The 23,676-nt window shown below is 56.6% G+C and overlaps 1 protein-coding gene across 1 annotated transcript in view; it reads right to left on the minus strand.

The window, feature by feature from the left end:
- The window catches only part of LOC140901138 (complement C3), a 45,837-nt gene that overhangs the window by 15,771 nt on the left and 6,390 nt on the right, over positions 1 to 23,676 (minus strand). Inside the window, exons 5-29 of the mRNA XM_073319457.2 lie at positions 23,148 to 23,242; positions 22,018 to 22,100; positions 21,159 to 21,246; positions 20,496 to 20,598; positions 19,929 to 20,049; positions 19,038 to 19,153; positions 18,338 to 18,481; positions 17,524 to 17,736; positions 17,123 to 17,317; positions 15,891 to 16,052; positions 12,550 to 12,679; positions 11,779 to 11,847; positions 11,357 to 11,560; positions 10,835 to 11,000; positions 10,424 to 10,509; positions 9,034 to 9,173; positions 7,780 to 7,992; positions 7,231 to 7,297; positions 6,546 to 6,635; positions 4,627 to 4,830; positions 3,470 to 3,545; positions 2,511 to 2,670; positions 2,229 to 2,324; positions 1,573 to 1,723; positions 539 to 702 (exon numbers count right to left, since the gene is read on the minus strand). Coding sequence (XP_073175558.2) covers positions 539 to 702; positions 1,573 to 1,723; positions 2,229 to 2,324; positions 2,511 to 2,670; positions 3,470 to 3,545; positions 4,627 to 4,830; positions 6,546 to 6,635; positions 7,231 to 7,297; positions 7,780 to 7,992; positions 9,034 to 9,173; positions 10,424 to 10,509; positions 10,835 to 11,000; positions 11,357 to 11,560; positions 11,779 to 11,847; positions 12,550 to 12,679; positions 15,891 to 16,052; positions 17,123 to 17,317; positions 17,524 to 17,736; positions 18,338 to 18,481; positions 19,038 to 19,153; positions 19,929 to 20,049; positions 20,496 to 20,598; positions 21,159 to 21,246; positions 22,018 to 22,100; positions 23,148 to 23,242 — 3,336 coding nt within the window. The remainder of the gene's footprint in view (positions 1 to 538; positions 703 to 1,572; positions 1,724 to 2,228; positions 2,325 to 2,510; positions 2,671 to 3,469; positions 3,546 to 4,626; positions 4,831 to 6,545; positions 6,636 to 7,230; positions 7,298 to 7,779; positions 7,993 to 9,033; positions 9,174 to 10,423; positions 10,510 to 10,834; positions 11,001 to 11,356; positions 11,561 to 11,778; positions 11,848 to 12,549; positions 12,680 to 15,890; positions 16,053 to 17,122; positions 17,318 to 17,523; positions 17,737 to 18,337; positions 18,482 to 19,037; positions 19,154 to 19,928; positions 20,050 to 20,495; positions 20,599 to 21,158; positions 21,247 to 22,017; positions 22,101 to 23,147; positions 23,243 to 23,676) is intronic.

Genomic DNA, 23,676 nt, shown 5'->3' on the forward strand with positions numbered 1-23,676 from the left:
TGTGACGTTGGCAGCTTGCCTAGAGCCAGAGGGACACACTGAGCACCCACAGGCTGGGCTTTGGGGTGGGAAATGCTTTACAAAGGCGGGGGGGGGGATCACTGTGCTTTTCCGAGGGGGAAAATGAGGCCCGGAGAAGGAAAGGGGCGTATCCAAGGTTGCAGAGTAACACAGTGGAAGAGCTGGGAAAGATCCCAGGCCCCCTGCTCTAACACTAGAGCCCACTCCCCTCCCAGAGCTGGGAAGGGAACCCAGGAATCCTGGCTCCCAGTCCTATGCCCTATCTGCAGGGCCAGGTCACCCCACTACATAAGCCTCCCTAGGGTGTGGCATAGTCTCCCATGGGACAAATAGAAGCCCCATGCCAGGAGACGTCCCCAGAGATGGGATGATGCCCTGGACCCGGCAATATGCTGCAGTCAGCGGCTGGGCTAATTCAGCAGAGCCAGCTGCCAGATGGATCCTCACCTGCCATTTCTCATGTCACACGTGGGCCCGCCTTGGGTCTGGGTCAGGGATCCGCAGTGGTGATATTTACCTGGGTTGAGCCGTAGCCTCCTCCATAATACCGCTGCTCCGTCAGCCACCGGACAATGGGCCCTGTCAGCTCCAACCTCTTCTGCTTCAGCAAGGCCAGCAGGGCGTAAGAGGTGGATTCGATGGAGTAGAGACGGGACTGGGGGTCGGCCCAGTGCGTTCCTCCTGCGGAGCAGCGAGGGACCCGCCCCGTCACATACACAGCTGGCAGCTAGCACAGAATAGCCTGGTGCGTCTGGGAGCGGGAAGGGGTATCGGGCTGGGTGGGCCCGTTGGCCTGATTTTGGGGGCAGGGAGGCAGGATACCAGGTTGGATGGGCCCATTGGTGTGATCATAGAATCACAGAATATCAGGGTTTGGAAGGGACCGCAGGAGGTCATCTAGTCCAACCCCCTGCTCAAAGCAGGATCAATCCCAAACTAAATCATCCCAGTGCTGTAGTTATGGGGGGGGAGACACAAGGCAAGGTGGGGCTATTGGTCTCATCTGAGGTGAATAGGCACCGACTCCGTGGGTGCTCCAGGGCTGGAGCACCCATGGGAAAAAGAAGTGGGTGCTCAGCCTTCACCAGCCACAGCTGTTCGGCGGCACCCCCGATCAGCTGATCGGAAGCGCTGCCAAACAGCTGTTTGGTGGCTGAGGGAGGGCAGCAAGCAGCAAGCAGCAGGTGGGCGGGTGCCTTGGGGAGGGGCAGAGCATGGGTTGGAAGTGGGAGAGCGAGGGTGGGGCCTCGGGGGAAGGGTAGGGTGGGGGCAGGGCCATGGGGCAGAGCGGGGGTGGAGCACTCTGGGGAAAAAAAAACCTCAGCGCCTAGGCTGAGATAGCAGGAGATACCAGGGTAGCCGGGCCCATGGCTCTGACCCAATGCAGTGCTAGGGGAGATCTCAGCCCAGCTGGGCCTGTGGGTCTGATCTACACAGCAAAGGAGAGGTGGGATACGAGGCTAGTCAGCCCAATGGCTTGCCTGTCTCAGCGTCTCTCCTGCTGCCCGCCTGAGACGCAGACGTGGATTCTGGAGCCAGAGACTCACTCACCCGTGGAAAGCGCCATGAGCCTGTCTCCTGCTCCAGCGTGGCCCAGCAGCGCCAGTGCGTAGGACGTGATGGCCACGGAGTAGGGTTTCTTCAGGTCTTTCATGCGCCTCGCCAAGTAATCTCCAGCCTTCGTGATGCTTCTGCCCAAGCTCTGAAAAGGCACCGAGACCCCAGAGCCCGCATTAGAGCCCAGAAGGGAGAGAGCGTCGACTAGGGAAACCGAGGCACGGAGAGGGGAAGGCATATTTTCCAAGGTTAAAAGGCGAATCAGCAGAAGAACCAGGAATAGGACCCAGGAGTCCTAGCTCCCAGCCCCCCGTTCTGACAACTAGCCCCCCACTCTCCTCCCAGATCATGGGATAGAACCAGGGGTCTTGACTCCCAGACCCCCTACTCCAACTACCAGGCCCCACAGATCCTGCCTCCCAGCCCCTTGTCCTGACTACTAGACCCCCACTCTCCTCCCAGAACATCCTGGGATAGAACCCAGGAGTCCTGTTGCCCCATCTCTTCCCACCCCAGAGCTGGGAATAGAACCCAGGAGTCCTGACACCCAGTCCCCTAGTCGCTAGCCCCCACTCCTACATTCTTGTCCCTAGATGAAAAAACGCCACGTGCTAAACTCGGTGGCCTCGCATGCCGCCTGCATGACTCACCTTCACATACGGCTGACAGGCGCCTCTGGCCTCCACCATCGCAATGACAACGAAGGCCGTCAGAGAAGCATCCGGCTCCGAACCCTGGTACCCTCCCTAGCGAGAGAAGAGCCAGAGGAAAGGCTGGGTTTCTGGAAGGCTCCGCATCCCGCGCCCTGTGTGCCCCGTTCCCAGGCGCTGCCCGAACTCGGAACCCGGATCCCGATCTCCCAAGCCGCTGCTCCATCATGGAGCAAAGCGACACCAGCTCCAGATTCAGCCCCCCCAGGGTGAGCAGCTCACCACCATCTCCCCGTGGATCACGGGGGCATCCTCCTGGAACACCCCGTCAGGCTTCTGCGTCTGCAGGATCAGCCACTTCACAGCCCCGCACAGCACCTCGGGGTTGATAGCGATCAGTTCGTCGGCCAAGGCAAAGACCTTCACCACGTAGGCTGTCAGCCTGCCGGGGAGGAAAGGCTTGGGGTGAGCAGGGGAGGAGCAGCCAGCCGCCCCGACCCCATATTAATGTGGGTCACACTTTAAATAAAGGGTACCTTCGTAACGGGTTAATACGCCACGGAGATGAGTTGCATGCCATGTCGATTGCTATCAGCCGTGTATAAAAGCCGGAGACTCTAATCATCTCTCAACCAGTTATTGCAACAGCTCTTAACCGTTTGTTAATCAGTTAAACAGTGACCATAAGCTGTCTTATGGTTGAACCTAGAGGTCCCCATCTGAGATCACACCCTACCCCCACCTCACTGTCATGCTGGGCACTGCCCGGGATCCCAACCAAGACGGGTCCCTCCCACCCACATCATAATGGGCACACTGCACAACCCCCCAACTGAGATGGGGTGCGCCATTGTGCCAGGCACTGCACAGACCCCGACCGAGATAGGGGTCTGCGTTGTTTCAGGTGGTGCCCAGACACTGACTGAGATCAGGGTCCCGTTGCGCCAGGCACTGCACAGACCCAGAGCCAGAGGCAGTCCCTGCTCCAAAGGGCTCACAATTGAAAGGAAAGGCCATTAACCCCATTTTACTGACGGGGAACCTGCGGGCCAGATCGACAAAGGGCCATGCCCAAGGTCCCACATGGAGTTGTCAACAGAAGAGGAAGAATTGAACCCAGGTCTTCTGGGTCCCATGCCAGGGAGACTTTAGTGGAGAGTCTCTGAAGTCAGATGTGTGTTAGGACAACAGCTCAGCCCCAGTTCCCACCACGTTTCTGCCCCCCGCGCCCCATGCTTTACCAGGTGCTCGCTGGTCTGTTTGTGAAGGCTGCATAGGAGTTATCTGCTTTCCGATAAGCCAGCTGCTGGGTGTACCCTGAAATCAAGCGATCAGAGATGGGGCCTGAGCTGCAGAAGTTAAAATCTGGATTCCCAGTTTGAGGTGCTCAGCCCAGCTGTAACACGCTCTGCTTCCGCAGCTGGGAATGGAACCCAGGAGTTCTGAGACCCACCCCCGCACTGCTCTAGACCACTAGTCCCCATTTCGACTCCCGGTCCCCACTGATACCACTAGACCTCTCTGTAGCTCTTCCATCTCATGAGTTCCCGGGACTCCTTGCTAGCCAAGGAAAGTACAGATTGCCACAGCATCTCCACCCCCCCAGGCATGAGGACCTAGCCACAAGTACCCACATTCCCATCCCCTTTGGGTTAGATTCTGCGTCGCAGTCTCCCTGACACTGAGCAATGCTGCTACAAGGCGACTGATGCTGGTGCAGTGCATGACGTAAGCAGCACAGGCCAGGATGAGCCTGTTGCCTCGGTGCTTCCCAGATACTGCCGGCTGCCTATTTGCTTCGGGGCAGACTTTACAGAACTGGGGCTTGATTTCCACTTACCTGTGGGCCCCCTCTAGCAGCATGACGAGGTCATAACAGGGAGTGTAACAGATCCCTGAGACTCCCCTTGTGAAGGGGTGATCCCAGCTGGAGTGCAGGGTCTTGCTCCCAGCTGGTTCCCAGCCTCCCAGTGGAGGGGGCAGATTGTTGGCGTGGCCAGAGCATGCTGCAATATAGTTCATCCCTGATTCCCATACCAGAGTAAATCAGAGCAGCCCCAAGGCTGCTGTTGCTCACACCAGGGGCCAGGAAAGGCCCTGTACAATCCTAGAATAGGGAGAGCACCAAGGGGGCTTAAAGCCCTGCCCACTCGGTCCCTGCCCCAAGCATGGGAATTGGGAATCAGGCCCCTGCTTTTAATCCACCAGGTTCCTCAAGGGACTGGGACCCAGCTCCTTTACAGACCCCAGGCTCCTAGCCAGCTCCACTCTACTCAGACAATTCAGCCAGGGTGGCTCAGTGCCTGGGGGCAGGACAGGGCATTCAGAGCAGCAGGAGCCCCGAGCTATTGCTCTTTGCCCGGCCCAACTCCTCCCCCCGACCCAGAGAGAGATTCACCCCGAGTGATGAACTTGATGGCCTCCGCCCTGCGTTCCACGCCGAGCCTCTCCCATTGCTGGCTGCTGTCCAGGTAGTGGGTGGCGATGACAGCGGGGGTCATGCCGATCATGTTCTGTTCCCCGCAGCCTGCCGGGACCTGGATCAGGTGCTTCAAGTTGGCACCGTCGATGGAGTTCTCCACCGTGTCGCCCACGATGTCCCCTGGGCAGGCCGGTCGGAGAGGGTGAGAGGTGGGCAGAGCCCCCCCCACTCCCTGCTACCCAGTCCTCACCCACCCAGCCCAGCCCCTTCCCTCCTTTGCCCTGGTGGGCATCAAGCCCCACACCCACCCCTCAAAGCCAGCCCCCTTCTCAGCCGCTTCCCCCCTATGCCCCTAGTCCTGCCCACTCCTCCCATTACCCCCCAACACCAAGCCCAGGCCCCTCCCCACCCTGTTGGGCGCTGTCCCCTCCAACCAGGGGTGCCAGATCAGGGGGTGCCATAGCCCCACCACTTTTTACCCGCCGTAAGGGTGAGCGATGGGGAGGGGACAGAGAGGAGAGAGTGGGGGGTGGGGTCTTGGGGAAGGAGCAGGGCCTCAGGGAAGGAGCAGCATGGGAGGCAGGCCCATGGTTCAGATGCCAGTGCCCCTCACACTTTTAGGGAGCCTCTTAGGGTTGCCAACTTTCTAATCACACAAAACTGAATACCCTAGCCCCGCCCCTTCCCAGAGGCCCCGCCCCTTCTTGAGGCCCTGCCCCCGCTCAACTACATTCCCCCTCCCTTGGTGGCTCGCTCTCCCCCACCCTCACTCACTTTCACTGGGTTGGGGCAGGGGGTTGGGGTGCAGGAGGGGGTGAGGGCTCTAAGTGGGGGTGTGGGCTCCAGGGTGGGGCTAATAATGAGGGTTCAGGGTGCGGGGGGGAGCTCTGGGTTGGGGCAGGGAGTTGGGGTGTAGTAGGGGGTGAGGGCTCCGGCTGGGGGTGCGGGCTCTGGGGTGGGTTTGGGGTGCAGGAGGAGGCTCCAGGCTGGGGGGTGGGGCCAAGGGACTTGGAATGTAGGAGGGGGCTGTGGGTAGAGGCAGGGGGTTGGGGTGCGGGAGGGGGTATGGGCTCTGGGCTGGAGCTGCGGTCTCTGGTGTGGGGCCGGGGATGAGGGGCTTGGGGTGCCGGAGGGGGCTCCAGGTTTGGGGGGGCTCAGGGCTGGGGCAGGGGGGTTGAAGCTTGGGGTTGGGGGGTGGGCTTACCTCGGGCGGCTCCCAGTCAGCGGCACAGCAGGGCTAAGGCAGGCTCCCTGCCTGTCCTGACACCATGCTGCACACGCCCTGGAAACAGCCAGCCGGTCCGGCACATAGACGGGAGGCCAGGAGGCTCCACCCGTGGTTCCTGGCCAATGGGAGTGTGCAGCCGGTGCTCAGGGTGGGGGCAGCGTGCAGAGCCCCATGGCCATCCCCCACCTAGGAGCCGGACCTGCTGGCCACTTCCAGGGTGCAATGCGGAGCCAGGACTGGTAGGGACTAGCCTGCCTTAGGCCCGCAGCACTGCTGACCGGACTTTTAACGGTCCCATCGGCAGTGCCGACCGGAGCCACCAGGGACCCTTTTCGACTGGGCGTTCCAGTCGAAAACCAGACACCTGGTCACCCTAGAGCATCTGCCAGTGCTCCCCCCAACCGCTCCTGGACTAATGAAACCGTCTGGCCTTGTAAAATGCCTGATGAAAGCTAGGGACTGTTCTCTCTCTAGCCATGCAGTGCGGGATTCGAGGGCTGATCAGAAACAGCTTAAGTGCCCACTGCCGGGCGAAAAAGCCCTCGATCCTGGTGCTAACGGGTTAAAACGTGGTGGATGGGGACCTCTTGCTGCCATCTTCCCTCCCCACTAGCAGCTCTCTCCCATACCCATCTCTGCCTACTTCCCCTCCACCCCCAGGCCTTACCCTTCACGCTGATGAAGGTCACCGGCTCGGTGTTGGGTACCACGTTACTCATGTCCACAGGCGCGATTGTCTCCAGCTGCTCCCCAGAGGCTGCAAGAAACACATGGGTCACAGAGGGAAGCACCCCCGGAACATAACAGTGCTGGCGTGGCGAGCGATTTTGACCAGAGCTCTTCTGGTCAGTTACCCAGAGCCCTGCAGTGTCCAAAGAAGGCCCCCAATTTAGGGCATTTTAGGAACAGAGGTTTATCTTCCAGTGTGCAATTTTGGGGCCTCCCACATTGCCATGAAACATACATGCTGCTGGGGCTGGGGGTGGCGGGGGACTGGTTATGGGGGGAACCTTCAGAAACATTTCACCTCCTTAAACTGCTCTCATTTGATTTGTACTTTGCCCCTACCACCCCTCATGCTAGCTGGGCTAGATCCCCAGAGGCACACTTGAGCTAAAGGATTAACTCCATTAGCTGGCTGCAATGGTAGGCTGTTATCAGCTGCAGCCCAGCCACTAACGGCAGTCATATCCCACTCAGCACAGCACGGTGCCTTGTGACTCTGGGGGGTAGGTGGAACCATAAAGCCACCAGCTCCTCCTGACACATTTGATAAGCAACCAAAGCTCCGGAGGGGGAGATTTCAAAGCAGAGCCTCAGACCCACAGGGGCAACGCCCCAGCAGGCCCTACCTGAGCCGCGGGCAGTCGGATCCAGCAGGACACTCTTGATGTTCTTAAAGATTTTCATGCCCTCAGGCTGCAGGAGAGAAAAGCCAGACAGGGGCCAAACTGCTCATTGAGGGGGAGCACACGGGGCGAGGTCTCTGCCTCACCCACCCCCTGATTATCCTTATACCAACCCCCAGCACTGGGAACTACAGACCAATCGCAGAGAACTGACGCTGCAGGCTGGTGGGCATCTCCTAGCCACTCTCCCACACTGGCATCAGCTATTAGGACCCCCAAGTTGATCCCCTACTGAGCCCCAGGAGCACAGTACCCCTCCTCCCCCTAGTACCAGGGACAATTCCAAGGGGCAAGCACCCCCAGCTGAGCCAGCCACATTGTTCATTACAGTGCAACTGCCCCAGCACCATCCCCTACTGAGTTACCCCCACTTCTTCCTTGGAGGTCTCTCAGCTAAATTCTGAACAGGCCCATCCATGCTTAGCTTAAAAACAGCAGCGCTAGCCAGTCAGGTGATGCCCTGACTTGTAGCCATCTGTCTCTGACACTTACCACCACCCTGAGCTTCTTCTTCACGCCATCTGCAATGGGGAGCCCCTGGATGGCCGCTGTCACCTCGATCTCCACCTCCCCCAGCTCAAGGGGGATGATCACGTAGGAGACGGCTCGAGAGGCTCCGGCTTGGATCACCAGCTCCTGCCGGAACCGGCTGTCACGCCTGCTGGAGCTGCAGATCTTTTCGTTGTACATCAGCTCCACCCGGATCTGCGAGCCACAAGCCAAGCAACCTCGTCAGCAGCCACGCTGGGGGAACCATCCTGTGGGTCCAGCTGGCACCACTCCAGGAACCACCTAAGCCCTCAAAGTAAGGCTAAGCGCCTAGGCCTTGTGAGAACCAGAATCAAAAAACCCAGATCCAAATACCTCCACATTCTAGGGAAGTTCTGATCCAGATCCAAACTGCATGTCTGGCTCCGGTCTCCATTATAGGTCAGAACCAGAAGCCTGGATCCAAATACTCCACAAGCTATGGAAAAGTTCTGATCCAGATTAAAACTATGTGTCTGGCTCCAATCTCCACTGTGGATCAGAACCAGGACACTCCAGAACTGTGGTAGGTAGAGGAGCGTCCTGATCCACACTGCCAACTTGGTGGCTGGGGTCTCACCTCTAAGTGTCTTACGCTCCAGGCCCCCATTGTGTTCTTCACCCCAGTCTACCCCGCCACCCTCTGGTGCACCCGGCATTGGCCACTGTTGGAAAACAGGACACTGGGCTAGACAGACCTTTGATCGGACCTACTGTGGCCGTTCTTATGTTCACCTCAGTCTGTCACTGATCACCGCAGTCCAGGCAGTGATATTCTCCACAACAAATCTCCTTTTCATCCATAGCCAATTAACCATTCACCCTCCTCATGTAAAATCTTGACTCGCTTCACAAGTGTATGTTAATTAACCCTCCCTCCCGGAGGTGAGTAAATATAATTAGCCCCGTTTTATAGAGAGGGAAACTGAGTCAGAGAGAGAAAAAGCAAGCTATTCACAGTGAGAACCTAGCTGCCCTAATTCCCAGCACCAACCACTAGATCACACTCCATCCCACCTTTAGCAACAGAACCCAGAAGTCCTGGGTTCCTCTTTGCTAATGGCTACACTGCTCTCACTTCTTCAAGGTAGGAATAGATCCCAGGAGTCCTGACTCCCATCCTTCCCTGCTCTAACCACTAGACACCACTCCCATTGCCTTCCTTTACCAACAGGCATCTTCCACCCATCCACCAGGGCAGGGCTGATCTCTACTCGCCTGGAGAGCCCGGGGTGCGTAGTTGTACAGCACGGCCCGGATGGCCACCTGCTCGTTCCGCACCACGGAGTAGGGCAGCCGGAGATCAACGAAGAACTGCTTCATCACCGTTATTTCATAAGGCTCGGCCACGCAGATCCCTGCAATGGGAAGGGAGTCCAGTCAAAGCCCACCCCTCCTTGGATCAGATCACTCGGCAGCGGGCACCTTCCACAGCCTCCTCTACACGTATCACCCGCAGTGAGGGTCCGGGAGTGCTGCGTATATGAGGATCACACCACGGAAGTGCACCCACCTCTGGGGTGGAATAGGGCTGCCCTCCCTCTCTGGGGGTCTGCATGACGTTGCCATCTAGTGGGTAGGTCCAAAGAGGAGATGCTACTGGTTTGAGCCCTGCAAGTGTTGGGTCCAGGCTGGCTTAGGTTGGAAAACATCCCGACCCTCCCAGGGTGGGCTCGGGTCGGCTCCCCTCCACGCCCCACGCGAGCCAGCCACCCCCGCCCTCCCTGGGCTGGACGCACACACACAGTGCAGCAGGGCACGGCGGCCGGCAGGAACAGCGCTCTGGGCCGCTGTCGCTCAGAGCTGCCGCCACACCAACCCCCTGGGCAGGAGGCAATGGTGCTGAGTGGGGCTCGGGCTGGAAAACCACTCAACCCGCTCGGGTTGCATGGGATTGGCTCCATTCGGGTCTGGGTTGGGCCTAAAATTTAGGCCTGACCAGCCCGCAGCTTCTCCTACCAAGAAAGGGAATTTCTGTTTGCTCCCGGGGCAGCATCCTGTCTTTGCAGTGGCAAGTTCTAGTCCCGGCTCCCCAACCATCTGGCCTCATAGGAAAGGGAATCAGGGTGTTATAAATCACAAGATGCTCCAAAAATGTTAACTTGGTTAAGCCACAGGATTAACTCTGTTTCAGAGAGAGGGAAACTGAGGCACAGAACGAGGTAGTTGTGATGGGCAGGAGGCGGATGGCATGTCAGTGTCGGAGCTGGGAATAAAAGCCAGGAGTCATAGAATATCAGGGTTGGCAGGGACCTCAGGAGGTCATCTAGTCCAACCCCCTGCTCAAAGTAGGACCAATCCCCAATTTTTGCCCCAGATCCCTAAATGGCCCCCTCAAGGATTGAACTCACAACCCTGGGTTTAGCAGGCCAATAGCTCAAACCACTGAGCTAGCCCTCCCCCCGAGGCCTGAGGCCCAGTCTTCTGTATCCACTAGCCCTCACTCCCCTCCCAGAGCTGGGGATAGGATCCCGCTATCTTGGCTCCCAACCCGCTCTAGCCACTACTCCCTCCCAAAGCCAGGAGACCTGACTCCCAGTCCCATGCTTTAACCACACGCCTGTCCTTCCCCGCTTGGCTAAGGTGGACACACGGCTCCCAGTCTTACCCCTTGTCCTGGAGAGGCTCACGGCCAGCACCTCCCAGGTGGTGATGGAGTCCTCCAGGTACACCGGCACGGTTCTGGAAGCCAGCCTGGAAGAGACGGGAGCAGAACTGATCAGGTTGGGGGACCCTTCTGGCTGCAGAGACAAGACCGCCCCCCCGCCCCGGGTCTGAGTGCGAGTGGAGGCAGGGCATGGGGAGGGCCAAGCAGGGAGGGACCAGACTGGGAGAGGAAAGGGGCGTGGCCAGACTGGGAGAGGAAAGGGGCGGGGCCAGAGAACACCCATGCTCTGGGTATCGGGTGCCCCTGCAAAGCCCCGGAGGGGGCGACATGGAATATGGGAAGCCCAGCCTGCACCAGGATGAATCTGCCCCTCAGTGTTTCTCCTTCGCCCTCGAGCGGTGTGACCCGTACCCGTCCGACTCGGCCTCCTGCGGCAGCAGCTCCATTTGCCAGAGCCAGCTCTCGGCAAACTGGCTCCTGGAGACGATGTCCTCGTCCGCCAGGTACTCCCCGTCCTCTGCGACTTCAGCCACAGGCTCCTGGCTCCTCCCGGGGGCCATCACAGGAACGGATGCCGCTGAGGGGGAGCGAAACAGGGAGTCAGCCCAGCCCTGAGCCAGAGCGAGCCCAGTGATGGGTGGGAATTCCTGGGTTTCCCTGGAAGCTACGGGGCCCGCATGCCTGGTGTGTTACAGCCAGGCTAACGTAATAGGCCTGACTGGGGGTTTGAACCCTGGACCAACGGTGCTAAAAATGTGAGCTTTTACCCCTGGCGCTAATATACTGTGGCAAGGAGTCCCTTAGGCTGCTGTTTGAGCCCATTAGCTGGCGGACACAACAGACTCAAACTTCTTACGAGATCCCAGCTCTCCTAGTGCAGGCGACACTAATCACTGTTGCAACCCATATCCCCTAGTGCAGACGGAGTCTTACCTAACACGTGCTTTGAGAACAGGAACTTCCTGTGGACCTGGAGGGGCCTGTTGAAGATGTGCTTGCAGCAGTCGAGAAAGGCTTGGATGCACTCGCCGCCCTCCAGGATGTACTTGGCTCGTCGGTCGCAAGAGTAGCCCATGGGGTTCTCTTGCATGCCGTCCTGGCAGCACTTCCGCAGGCGCTGGCTTGGATACTGCCTCGCTGCGGGAAAGCAGGGCCCCCTCAGCGCGCGGCCCGGGCGCGAGAGAGGGAGAGGGTGCGTGCGAGAGCAGCAGCGTGAAGGGGGCACATGCAAAGGGCGTGCAAGGGCGTGCAAGCAGAGGGCACGAGAGTGCCTGCAAGCAGAGGGCGTGCAAGTCCGTGCAAGCCGAGGGCACGAGAGTGCGTGCCCGGGCGAGGCCGTGCAGAGGGGCACCTACCTTTGGCAGCTTTTCTCCCTGAGATCAGGGGCGAGCGCCGAAGCCGAGCGGGCTGGGAGCAGCGGGACTCTGGCAAGAGAGAGTAACACATGTCAGTGTCGTGGGGATGTGGCATTAGTCCGGCTCAGGCGAGAAACGCTGTGGCTCTTTCCTGGTCTTGGTTTCACGGTTCTCCCACCTCTGGTAGCATAGTGCTGGGGCATTGGGGTCAGCGCTGATTCAGAGGGAAGAGCGCCTCCTACTGATACTCCACCCTGCTCCCTGCAACCCAGCACCCCCTAGAGAGGGGTTCTCGACCTTTTCCTTCCTGAGCCCCTCCCGACACGCTATAAAAACTCCACGGCCCCCCTGTGCCACAAGAACTGCTTTTCTGCATATAAAAGCCAGGGCTGGCGTTAGGGGCTAGGAAGCAGGGCAGTTGCCCAGGGCCCCATGCCACAGGGGCCCCCACGAAACTACATTGCTTAGGCTTCAGCTTCAGCCCCGGGTGGCGGGACTTGGGGCCCCGGGCTTCAGTCCCATGCAGCGAGGCGTTGGCTTTCTGTCCTGGACCCCAGCAAGTCTAACTCTGGCCCTACTTGGCGGCCCCCCTGAAACCTTGTTGAGAACCACTGCCCTAAAAGACCAGGCTGGGTTGTACCGCCGGGGGAAAGGGGGGACTTAATAAAGGGACTTCTGGGGCTGTATTCGCTCTGTTCCCACGCGGTATGAGCAGCGGGCTCGATCCCAGGCTGCCCTGCACTGGAGAGCCCTGTGGCACGACCGGGTCACCTGCCCGCTGGGGCGTCTCAATGCCAACGTTGGTCTGAAGCAGCAGCCCAGCGTCCGCAAACACCCCGACGTGGTCCTTGCCGCTGCCGGGCGTGCAGCCGATGTCGCTCTTCTCCACTGCGTCCCAGATCTAGAGAGACAAGAGGGGACACGATGCCATTCCCTGCTCTGCCCCAGACTCCCTGGGTGACCTTGGGTAAGTCACTTAGCCTCTCTGGGCCTCAGTTTCCCCATCTGTACCATGTGAGACGCTCAGGTCCTACAGTAATTGTGGCCCTGTAAGTGTAAGGGGTTGTCCCCTTACTAACATTCAGTGGAGGTGTTTTGGTTGGTTAGCTCCCGGTACCAAAAAGGGAGAGGCCAATGCTCCAGGTCAGCCTGATTGACAGGGCAGGCAGGATAATCAGGGAGTCAGGAGGCCAGGGTGGGTTCCCTCCTCCATGTGAGCTGGAATTGTCTGGGTCAGTCAGAGTGGGGCCGAGCTAAGGAGAAAGCAGGGGCCCAAGCTGAGCTGGGGAGCAGAGCTGGGCCAGATCCAGAGCGATCCAGAGCAGGGCTGCAGCCCCAGAGCCAGAGACACAGCCCAGGGAGAGCAGACCCTGGGAGCAGAGCTGCACCAACCAGAGCCAGAGGGGCCAGAGAAGCAGCCCAGGGAGCTGGAGGCAGAGCAGCAGCAGCAGCCCAGCAGAGACCGAGTGGTGGGGCTGGGGCTGGAGCAGTCCGGAGCTGGGTGCGGTGAGCAGCTGGGGGGAGCGAGGGGGACCCTGGGCAGCAGGCCCAGTGCAGGGAGATGCCCCCAGCCAAGGGGCCCTGCAGGCCAGACGTGGAGGGGGATCGTAACCCCGACGGGGCGGGGGCGACGCTGGGAAGAAGAGTCCTGCCACTTAGAGCCTGAGAGCATGTGGCCACCGCCAGAGCAAGTGTCCAACCCACAGCATCCCTGCAGCACAGCCAGGGCCTGAGAAGGGGCCTGGGACCTACAAGGAGCAGACTGTGAACTGCCCTGACATCCCAGAGACCCTGTTTGTAACGTTCCCTGCCACAGAGCAGGGTGATGAGTTTTCCTTTAACCGTTTCCATTTTTCCTTATTCCTTTTTAAACTAATTGCTGACTAAATAAATTGTATTTGCTTTAAATTGTATGCAGTGATCAGTGAAGTGTCCAGCACAGAGAGAGCACCCCGGAGTGGGGACACCATAGCCCCTGTCCTGGATGACCACAGCAAGGTTGGGGGTCGAGCCCCCCCAGGAATCCTGGGCCCAGCCTTGTTGGGGTGACGAGGACTCTGCCAGACAGGAGAATGGAAGGGGAGTCCTTGAGGGCAGGGAGACCTCTGGATAAAGGAAGTGGGAGCGAGGACTCAGATCTTTCCGTGAGCCCATTTCACCGGGGTAGTGTAGAAGCCAGGAAAGTTCCTCACAATAGCGGGACCATTCCCCTCCGCTTTCATAAGTACCTAGGGTAGATTCATAGAGGTTCAGATCAGAAGGGACGAGCCAGAAGAGTACCCAAAAGTTACCTACTACAGGACAGGCCCAACAAAGAAAATAACAGAACGCCACTAGCCATCACCTTCAGCCTCCAGCTAAAACCCCTCCAACGCATCATCAAGGATCTACAACCTATCCTGAAGGACGACCCATCACTCTCACAGATCTTGGGAGACAGGCCAGTCCTTGCCTACAGACAGCCCCCTAACCTGAAGCAAATACTCACCAGCAACCACACACCACACAACAGAACCACTAACCCAGGAACCTATCCTTGCAACAAAGCCTGCTGCCAACTGTGTCCACATATCTATTCAGGGGACGCCATCATAGGACCTAATCACATCAGCCACACTATCAGAGGCTCGTTCACCTGCGCATCTACCAATGTGATATATGCCATCAACTGCCAGCAATGCCCCTCTGCCATGTACATTGGCCAAACTGGACAGTCTCTACGCAAAAGAATAAATGGACACAAATCAGACGTCAAGAATTGTGACAGTCAAAAACCAGTCGGAGAACACTTCAGTCTCTCTGGTCACTCGATTACAGACCTAAAAGTGGCAATTCTTCAACAAAAAGCCTTCAAAAACAGACTCCAACGAGAGACTGCGAAATTGGAATTAATTTGCAAACTGGATACAATTAACTGAGGCTTGAACAGAGCCTGAGAGTGGATGCGTCATTACACAAAGTAAAACTATTTCCCCTTGTTTATTTCCCCTCCGACTGTTCTTGTCAACTGCTGGAAATGGCCCACCTTGATTATCACTTCCAAAGGCTCCCCCCCACCCCCACCCCCCCCGCTGGTCATAGCTCACCTTTCCTGATCACTCTTGTTACAGGCTGTATGGTAACACCCATTGTTTCATGTTCTCCGTGTATATAAAATCTCCCCACTGTATTTTCCTCTGTATGCATCCGATGAAGTGAGCTGTAGCCCACGAAAGCTTATGCACTAATAAATTGGTTAGTCTCTAAGGTGCCACAAGTCCTCCTTTTCTTTTTGCGGATACAGACTAACATGGCTGGTCCTCTGAAACTAGTCAGACCTTGAACCCCACAAGCAGACTGGCAGCAGTAGGATTCAACCCCTCCCAAAGAAACCAGCGCTTTAATGCAGCACCGGAGCCCACCAGGCCTGGGCCTGCCTGTAGGTCGAGAACACATGGTGGAGCAGCTCCAAGTCCAGACAGCAGGGGGCAGCAATGCTCACGCGCACGCACAAAGCCAGCTCACAACCTTCCTTTAGGCCTCCCCCCAGTCCGTTCAATTTGATCCTCCCGGGGATGAAACCGGGCAGTCGTCCTCCCTCAGACCCATCATGGGGGTAGTGGGGAATCGAGCTTCACAGGTCATGCCAGCCCCAAAATCCTCCTGCAGTCAACACCCTCTCCCTGATGGGCATCCGTGTCAGAGCTGGGAATGGAACCCAGGACTCCTGCCTCCCAGCCCAGCCCCCAATCTTGCCCCGCTCTAACCACTAGGCACCACTTCCCACCCAGAGCCAGGAATAGAACCCCCCGTCCCCTAAAACCACTAAACCCCATTCCCCTCTATGAGCTTGGGAAAGACCCCAAGGGTCCTGACTCCCAGCCTCCACAGCTCTCACCCACCAGGCCCCACTCCCTTCCCAGAGCCAGGAACAGAACCCAGGAGTCCTGACTCCCAGCCCCTCTGCTCTAACCACTAGACCCCACTCCCCTCCATCACCAGAGGTATAGAGACCTCAGCCTCTCATATAGCCCATCCCCCACTGCAGGTGGTACTCTGGCCTCCTCCAGGGGTGGACACACAGGTCCCCGGTTCGGTCCCCATGCCCGACCACCCCCTGCCGGTACGCTCACCTTGGCTTGGGAGAATTTATATTTCCTGTTTAACACATAAACAGCTTTATCCACAGCCACGAGCCCGACTCTGGCGCCGGGATCTCCCTTCACTCGGAGATTCATCTTCCCACCCGGCGCCTGGACATCGTTGTCTTGCTCCGTCGCACCTGTTACCTTCAGCTTTCATGGAGACGAGAGGAAAGAATGAATCAGCCACGTGAGGGTGACTGCTGAATGGGGAGACCTCCCCATGGCCATGGGGCTCCCAGGGTATGGAATCCCCACACTGCCCTGGGATTTGAACCCCGCTCCTTGGGCTGTAGAAACACAGGCATCACCCACTGGAGCTAAAGAAGCGCTACCCTAGCAGTTAGAAGTGGAGGAGACTTGAGCCAATCCCTTTCTCAGGCAGCATTGAATGGGAACTTTTCAATGAAATGGTTTTCCATCAAAAAACAATCCTAATCTGTCAAAGGCAAACCATCTCTTGGGCAAGGGGCGTGTCCTTTCTGCAGAGAAAGATTCTCAGGTAGCGTGTAATTTCTGCTCAAAATGAGACAGGGAGAGAGAGAGAGAGACCCCAAAAGAGCTAATAAAGTTCAAATCACTGCTCTGCCCAAGTTGGCGGAGGGGCTTGAAATGGGTCTCCCATATACCAGGGGAGTGCCCTAACCATTGGGTAGACATCTTTTGCTCTCCTCCAGTGAAGATTTAGTTATCTACATGAAATGGAACAGAGCTGAGACCAGCCCAGTGGGATATGGGACCCTCAGGTTCACATCCCTCTTTCAGAGCAGAGACTTGGACCCATGCCCCCCACCCCCTCCCAGCCCAGGTGAGCGCCCTGGATACCAGGGTGGGGGTGGTCTTGCTCTGATCTTTTTTGTGAAAGACTGCAAGATCTCTGGTTTGTTCCTGAGCAGAACGGGAACCTTTTTGACAGTTCTGCTCCTGTCACCAGGGAGAGCTGTGCCTGAGGAAAAACAGAGGGCCTGATTCTCCTTTTGCCTCCATGGGGTGTAAATCAGGAGTCACTCCACTGAAGCCAGTAGAGTTATACCCTGGTGTAAGCATGAGGCGAGAATGTCCCTATCTATCTTATGTTTAATCAGCGAGTAAGGACTGAGTCAGATCTACCCTGGGAATAGCTCACCATTTCTCCCACTGGGAACCTGCTCTCCTCTCTCAACCAGAATCCAGCAGGTTATTTAAATATATTGACGTAAGTACCAGAGAGAAGATCAACCCACCGTTCCCATACAGGAGTCCTGGATGTCCAACCAGATCGAATCTGCCACGATCTCCTTCTGCCCTACGTGGTAGTAAGCCACGATTCGGAAAGAAGGGATGAGGTCTGGGGTGATGGGCAGGAACATGGTCACCAGAGTTTGTCCCGCTTGCCTGGCCTGCCTTCCAGCCTGGATGATCTTCCCTTTGTTCAGGATCTGATGGGGAAGCAGAAGGCATTCACTGTCACTCGATGAGTCTCCATGATACGGTTAGCACAAAATCATATACAGCCAGGAAGGAAACCCCGGAGTCCTAGACTCCACTCCCCGCCCAGTCCTGGGACTAGACCCCAGGAGTCCAGACTGCCAGCCCCCGTCACCTCCTCCTCCCCTGCTGCGCACACAGAGATGCTGCCTCTTACCAGGTAGGTGAAATAGTGGATCTGCCCCTGAATGCCAGCGTCACTATTCCGCAAGCTGAAGCTCACAGGCAGGGCGTTCCCCGGCTGGAGCTGAGTGGCCGGCACCGAGATGTGCAGGTAGTTCCTCGAGCCCCCTTGCGACCCGTAGGCTACCATGGCCCAGACCGCCGAGCTCTGATGCTCCTGCCGGAGGTTGGCAACCACAGTTTCCACCTGCGGGACAGTGGGGGACGGTCAACAGACTTTCTTCGTCAGAGACAGCTAAGGACCAGGTCTAAAAGGGGCCAGATCCTGACACGGCTGGAGTCAATGGCAGAATTCCCACTGACTTACATGGGCCCAGCACTAGATAGTTGGGATCTTGCCGGCCCGATGTGGATTTAAGTCATCTTTGTGGTCCCTGCATCTTGGGTCCGGACCCCAGTTTCAGTTTAGAGCAGCCTTAGGCCTGCTTTGACCTACCCTCTGCTCCCAACAACCCCTATGGGCCACCACAAGCAGAGACTAGCCAGAGCGCAGCAGCCGTGGCATCTCCCTTCTCCAGCGTGTCCCTGGCACTGGGGTCTAGAGGGGAGAAGGCAGGGCTATGTCAGCCAGGAAGGCCCATTGCTCTGCGGGTGGGTCTTAGGTGGGATGAGCAATAGAGAATCAGACCCAGTTGCCTCCTGCCTTTGACATTGGCCGGAGCCCAGGACCTGTAGGGTCCTAGATCAGACCTCTCCCCAATCTGGTCCACTTCCATCATCAACAGAACGGGTAGGGAACCAGCACCAGGACCCAGGGAGCATCCTGCCCCAAGTGACCTGACATGCACCTTCACTGAGAATTGAGATGCATCTGCTGGAGTGTTGATCGCCAGCTGCACTGTCCCGTCAGCCTGTGTCAAACCGCTGGCACCTGACCCGCTGCGCACGGGGACCTGGGAGGCGGGGGACCCGTCTGCGTTCACCACGGAGACCTGGGCAGCAGATGACAGGAGAGAGGATGGATGTGAACTTAGTGACGGTTGACGGTGCCCGGTAGGTCTCGTTGGAGCCTGATGTTCTCCACATACTCCCAGCCCAGGCATGTAACCTGCAGGTCAGCGTCCTCCCCTGTGCCGGATCTGGTCAGTTACAAAGCCTGGCTCTCCGCAGGCCCCTGATGCTGGGAGCAAGACGGTTGTTTGTCCTGGTTGTACCTATGACAACAACGCTGCTCAAATAACCCTGCACACCCTCCACTTAAGAGGAGCTCAGTCAATCCTGGGCCTCTATGCTGAGCCATGCCCAGTGGGGCCAGCCTGCACTAGCGGTGGTTGCAATGCAGACACCGGTCTCTTTTTGCCTGCTCCAATGACCACTTCCAGATAGGATTTCTTGTGAACCACTAAAGAGAGGCTCTCACGCTGTACACCCTTAGAAAGCGAATCATCCCTGCTCTCCAATGTCATGCAGATCTGTGTGCTAGCCATATCAGGCTGTAAGATAACACTATGAAGGTTATACGTCGGCAATGCCAGTGGTTGGACGTACCACCAGGTTAAAGGGCAGCCCGGGTTTGAAGTACGTAGCAGATCTGGAGAAGAGGATTTTGTAGGGAGAGGTCACAATGTGGATCCCGGATTTCTCAGCCTCCACCATGTCACTCCCTTGGGGATTAAAAAAAAATAATAAGAAGAAGTGTGGTCTTGAGATGATGGCTGGACTGGGACTCAGGGGATCTGGGTTCAAGGCCTGGCTTTGTCACCAACTCCTGTGTGTGACCTTGAGCAAGTTATTCATCGCTCTGGGTCTCAGCTCACCATACATCAAATGGGGATAGTGATAGTTCCTCTGTCTGTTTAGACTGTGAGCTATCCAGGGCGGGAACTGTGTGTCTGGGCAGCACCCAGCCCTGATCTCAGCAGGGGCAGAGACTGTCTCTCCCTGTGTGTCTGGGCAGCGACCGGCACCAGGGGCCTGATCTCAGCTGGGGCAGAGACTGTCTGTCCCTGTGTGTCTGGGCAGCGACCGGCACCAGGGGCCTGATCTCAGCTGGGGCAGAGACTGTCTCTCCCTGTGTGTCTGGGCAGCGACCGGCACCAGGGGCCTGATCTCAGCTGGGGCAGAGACTGTCTCTCCCTGTGTGTCTGGGCAGCGACCGGCACCAGGGACCCTGATCTCAGCTGGGGTTCTGCTGTAATACAGAGAACAGGAACTCTGAGGTTTGAAACACAACAGCAATGAAGATGAGCCCATGTTTTGCTGCTTTTAGGATACAAAGCAAAACCCAGCCCTGTGCTTCCCCTATCCCCAGTAACAGAGGCACTGGAAAGATCAGAAGGCCACAGCCGTGTGCCAAGCCTGCTGGGGTTAGCCATGCATCACTTAAGCTCTGCTCTGGTCTGAAAACCCAGCAACCAGCCAAGGGAACCACTCCGTTACCTGTGTCCGTCAGCACTGTCACTGTCACATAGATTGAGTGACCGAGAAGCTCGCTGGGTCTGGGGAACCTGCTACGCAGCATTTCTTTGGTTAGCTTAGCACAGCCTTTGCCATCCTTGATCTGAAATTGACAGGAAAATAACATGTTTCCATCACCTGGCCCCTTTCTTTCCTTCTTTCAGTTTTACCATCTCCATCTAGTTATGGGCTGTACCACTGCTAGGATATTTTTGTTCTTAATATACTTTAAAATACTCCTTATTGTTCTTAGCTCTGCCAGCCATGGATTTTTTCCAGCTGTCTTTAGCTTCCCTTATCAATTTTCTATCCTTCAAAACTTCTAATTTATATTAATTGCTACCTATTTCCCCTTTTCCCCCATTTGCTATACGTTGCCGGAGACAGGATATTTGCTGTATTTGGATATGGATCGAAACTCTACCTTTGGCTCCTGCTCTTATCTCGGACTCTGAAAGCAGAGCAGATATCCCCAAAAGCACCCTGCTCCACTACAGCCCCATCAGTGTATTGTAGCCAGAAAGCTACGTTCAGGGGCAGGGTTCTCACCGGGACTTTGTTGAGTGAGTTCACGATGCTCTTTTTCTCATTATCCACCATCACTCCAAAGAGCGCATAGGCTTGGCCTTGAACTGGCTTCCCATATAGGAACCTGCATGGAAAACAGACCGTGGCAGGAAGAGAAAATACTCAGCATTACTCCTATTTAATGGATAGAAGAAATTGAGGCACAGAGAGGCTGGTGAGCATCAGGACACAAAGCCTGAACCATTTGAGTGAAAGAAGTAAATCCACTTGCTGGTAGCGATAGTAGGCTGTTATCCACTTATGTGGAGTAGCCCCCAAGGAGAGACACAGCAGGTAACCAACGGACTCCAGCACTGAGGCCATTAACAGGAGAAATAAGTGGACTACAAAGGAGCAGCAGGTGTCTGGAGACTAGGGTGACCAGATGTCCCGATTTATAGGGATTTATAAGATTTTGGGATCTTTTTCTTATATAGGCTCCTATTACCCCCCATCCCGTCCCGATTTTTCACATTTGCTGTCTGGTCACCCTACTGGAGACACCGATGAGTGCAGATTAGAATAGGTCAGGATGTGAGCCGACCGTTAGCCCAGGAGATTATATACTTCATGCACAAGCCCCAGAAGTCTGCCCCGCAGCTCTGAACCACAGCAGAAATGCCAGAGAGAAAGAGGGGGACCCACTTGGCTGTAATGTCGATGCTAAGCTCATTCTGGTCAACAAGGAAGAACTTCTGGGAAGGCTCCAGGGTCACTTCGAAACTAGGCAGCACTGCAAAAGATCGGAGACACCGAAACAGTCACCCGAGGGCCCGGGGCCATCTGGCTGGAGGTCATAACCCCCACACGGTCCTAGGAGACGGTGTCCAAGATACACAGTGGGAGAGGGAGAGACTCTCCCAGGAAGCAGCTGATGGCCATAAGCTATGGAGAGATGGATCAACGAAGGGAATCGGAAGGTTGGGATTGATTCGGACACCTCAGGTGCTGGGTCTCTCGGGATGCTCTCCCCGTAGGTAGCTGGCCCTCAGAAAGGCACCGCTAAGAGGTGCTTCCTCTAGGACTGTGGTCCTCTGCTGCTACGTCAGGCTTTTTCCCAGCATGCTCTTCTCTTTCAGTGAGAGGCGAGCCTGACAGGGGGGCTAATTTAACCTCTAGCTGCTGCAGCTGGTCTGCAGCTCCTGGCATGTCCCTATTCCCTCTCTTATCCCTGAAGAGGTAGCTGATGGGGCTTAAAAACCACCTAGAAGGTGTGAAGGATTGAGGCCTTACACAGCCTGCAGCTCACCCCAAAACTCAGGCAATCTTCGGGCTCCTGTCCCTGCTCACCCTGTAGGACTGGACCACAACACCCCCTCTGCTCAGTGCCCTAAGAGGTTCCACTGTCACACGGACCCTCATCGAAAAGGGCCTCCCCAAAGTTCTTCCCACTGTGCCCGGGAGGTGGGAGTGGAAGGGATAGAAATTCTTCCTGGATCCCGAAACCAGCCAGCCATTCAGCTGCGATAAGGAAACACCCTCCTGTTAGGGGCAGGGCAGGTACCGTATTCCTTGACTTCAAACTCGGCGGTGAAGGCCTCCTGAGAGGCATGCTCGTACTTGGAGACAATCTTCCACACTCCGCTGCTGCAAGACACAAGCCCAGACCATGCGGTGGGGAGCAGGATCTATCTAGCTCAGTCAGGCTGGTGTGGTATGCTTGTGGAGCTAAAGCACTGGGCTGGGACTCAGGAGATTGGCATTCTGTTTTCTATTCTGGGAGGGGAATGGGGTACAGTGGTGAGAGCAGGGGGCTGGGAGTCAGGGCTCCTTCATTATGTTTTCAGCTCTGGCAGGGGAGTGTGGTCGAGTGGGTTAGAGCAGGGGGGCTGGGAGCTAGGATGCCTGGGTTCTATCCCGGTTTGGGAAGGGGAGTGGGGTCTAGGGGTTAGAGAGGTGGGGGCTGGAAATCAGTACAGCTGGGTTCTAGTCCCAGCTCTGGGAGAGGAGTGGGGTCCAGGGCGTTAGAGCAGTGGGGGCTTTGGGTCCCACACCCAGCCCTGCCACAGACACCATGTGTGACCTTGGACAAGTTCCCGAGGGACAGATTTTCCAGCAGAGCTCAAGCTCAGCTCCCATTTAGGCACAACTTGTCCTGGGCTCTTTTGATACAAATCTGGCCATACTGGGAGCAGATGAGTACTAAGCGCTTGAAAAATCTGAACCTTAAATCTCTCTGGGCCTCAGTTTTCCCATCTGCAAAATGGGAATACTAATATTTTGACACCTCCCTGGGGTGTTGTGAGACTATCACAATGCAGTCAGGTATCCTAGGGATGGGGGAAGCTGACAAGTAAATAGATAGAGGCATGCTTTCCTTAACTGGAACCTGCAACATTAAAAAAAACAAACCCTTTGGAAACAGAAGTAAAAAATGGGTGATTATTGTACAGAAAATATGGTGGCAAAGTGCAACAAAAACACATTGGAACGTGGATGTGCGGAAGCCACTCCCACTTAGTGTCTAAGCCACGCCCACTCTGTGTGGTACTCTGTCCCCTTCTAGTGGTGGTGAGGGCTCATGCAGAGATTGAGGTGCCTGCTACAGCCTTGGCTAAGAAAGCTGGTCCTTGTAGCTCAGGAAGTATACGAAGATCCTATTATAACCACCTTCCCCCGACTGTTACAGCTTACTTCACGATATCAGGGATCTTGTAGCTCCTGGAGATGATGCCACCTTGGTCCATCGAGGACACCATGTTCTTCTCTACAATAATCCCATCTGGATTCTGAAACCAAGCACCAGAAAGAATCAGTCTGAAACCACCGTGCAAGGCGCTGTACATTATTTATTAGGTGTATTACTGTAGTGCCTAGGAGCCCCAGTCACGGACCAGGCCAACTCACCAGCCAGCTACATCCAGGAAGCTCCCTCCAGCCCGGGTATTTCGGTCCGTTTTCCCAGGGACACATTTACGTTTCATCCACAGTTCAATGCCAACCAGAACAGGTACCTGTCCCCTCCCACTGCCCCTACAGCAGCTACCCTCAGCCTGGTTTTTCACCTCACTGGGATGCAGCGAGCCCGGTTCTGGGTCCCTTCTCTGATCCAGGGTCTCCTGTTGCAGCCCAGAGTCCTCCCTCTCAACTGAGCTACTTGCTGGCTTCTATTGGACCAGAAGACCGACAAGCTATCACCAGATCCAGAGCCTCAGGGGCTGGG

This window comes from Lepidochelys kempii, chromosome 20 (genome assembly GCF_965140285.1).
Source record: "Lepidochelys kempii isolate rLepKem1 chromosome 20, rLepKem1.hap1, whole genome shotgun sequence".
NCBI classification, from domain to species: Eukaryota; Metazoa; Chordata; order Testudines; family Cheloniidae; genus Lepidochelys; species Lepidochelys kempii.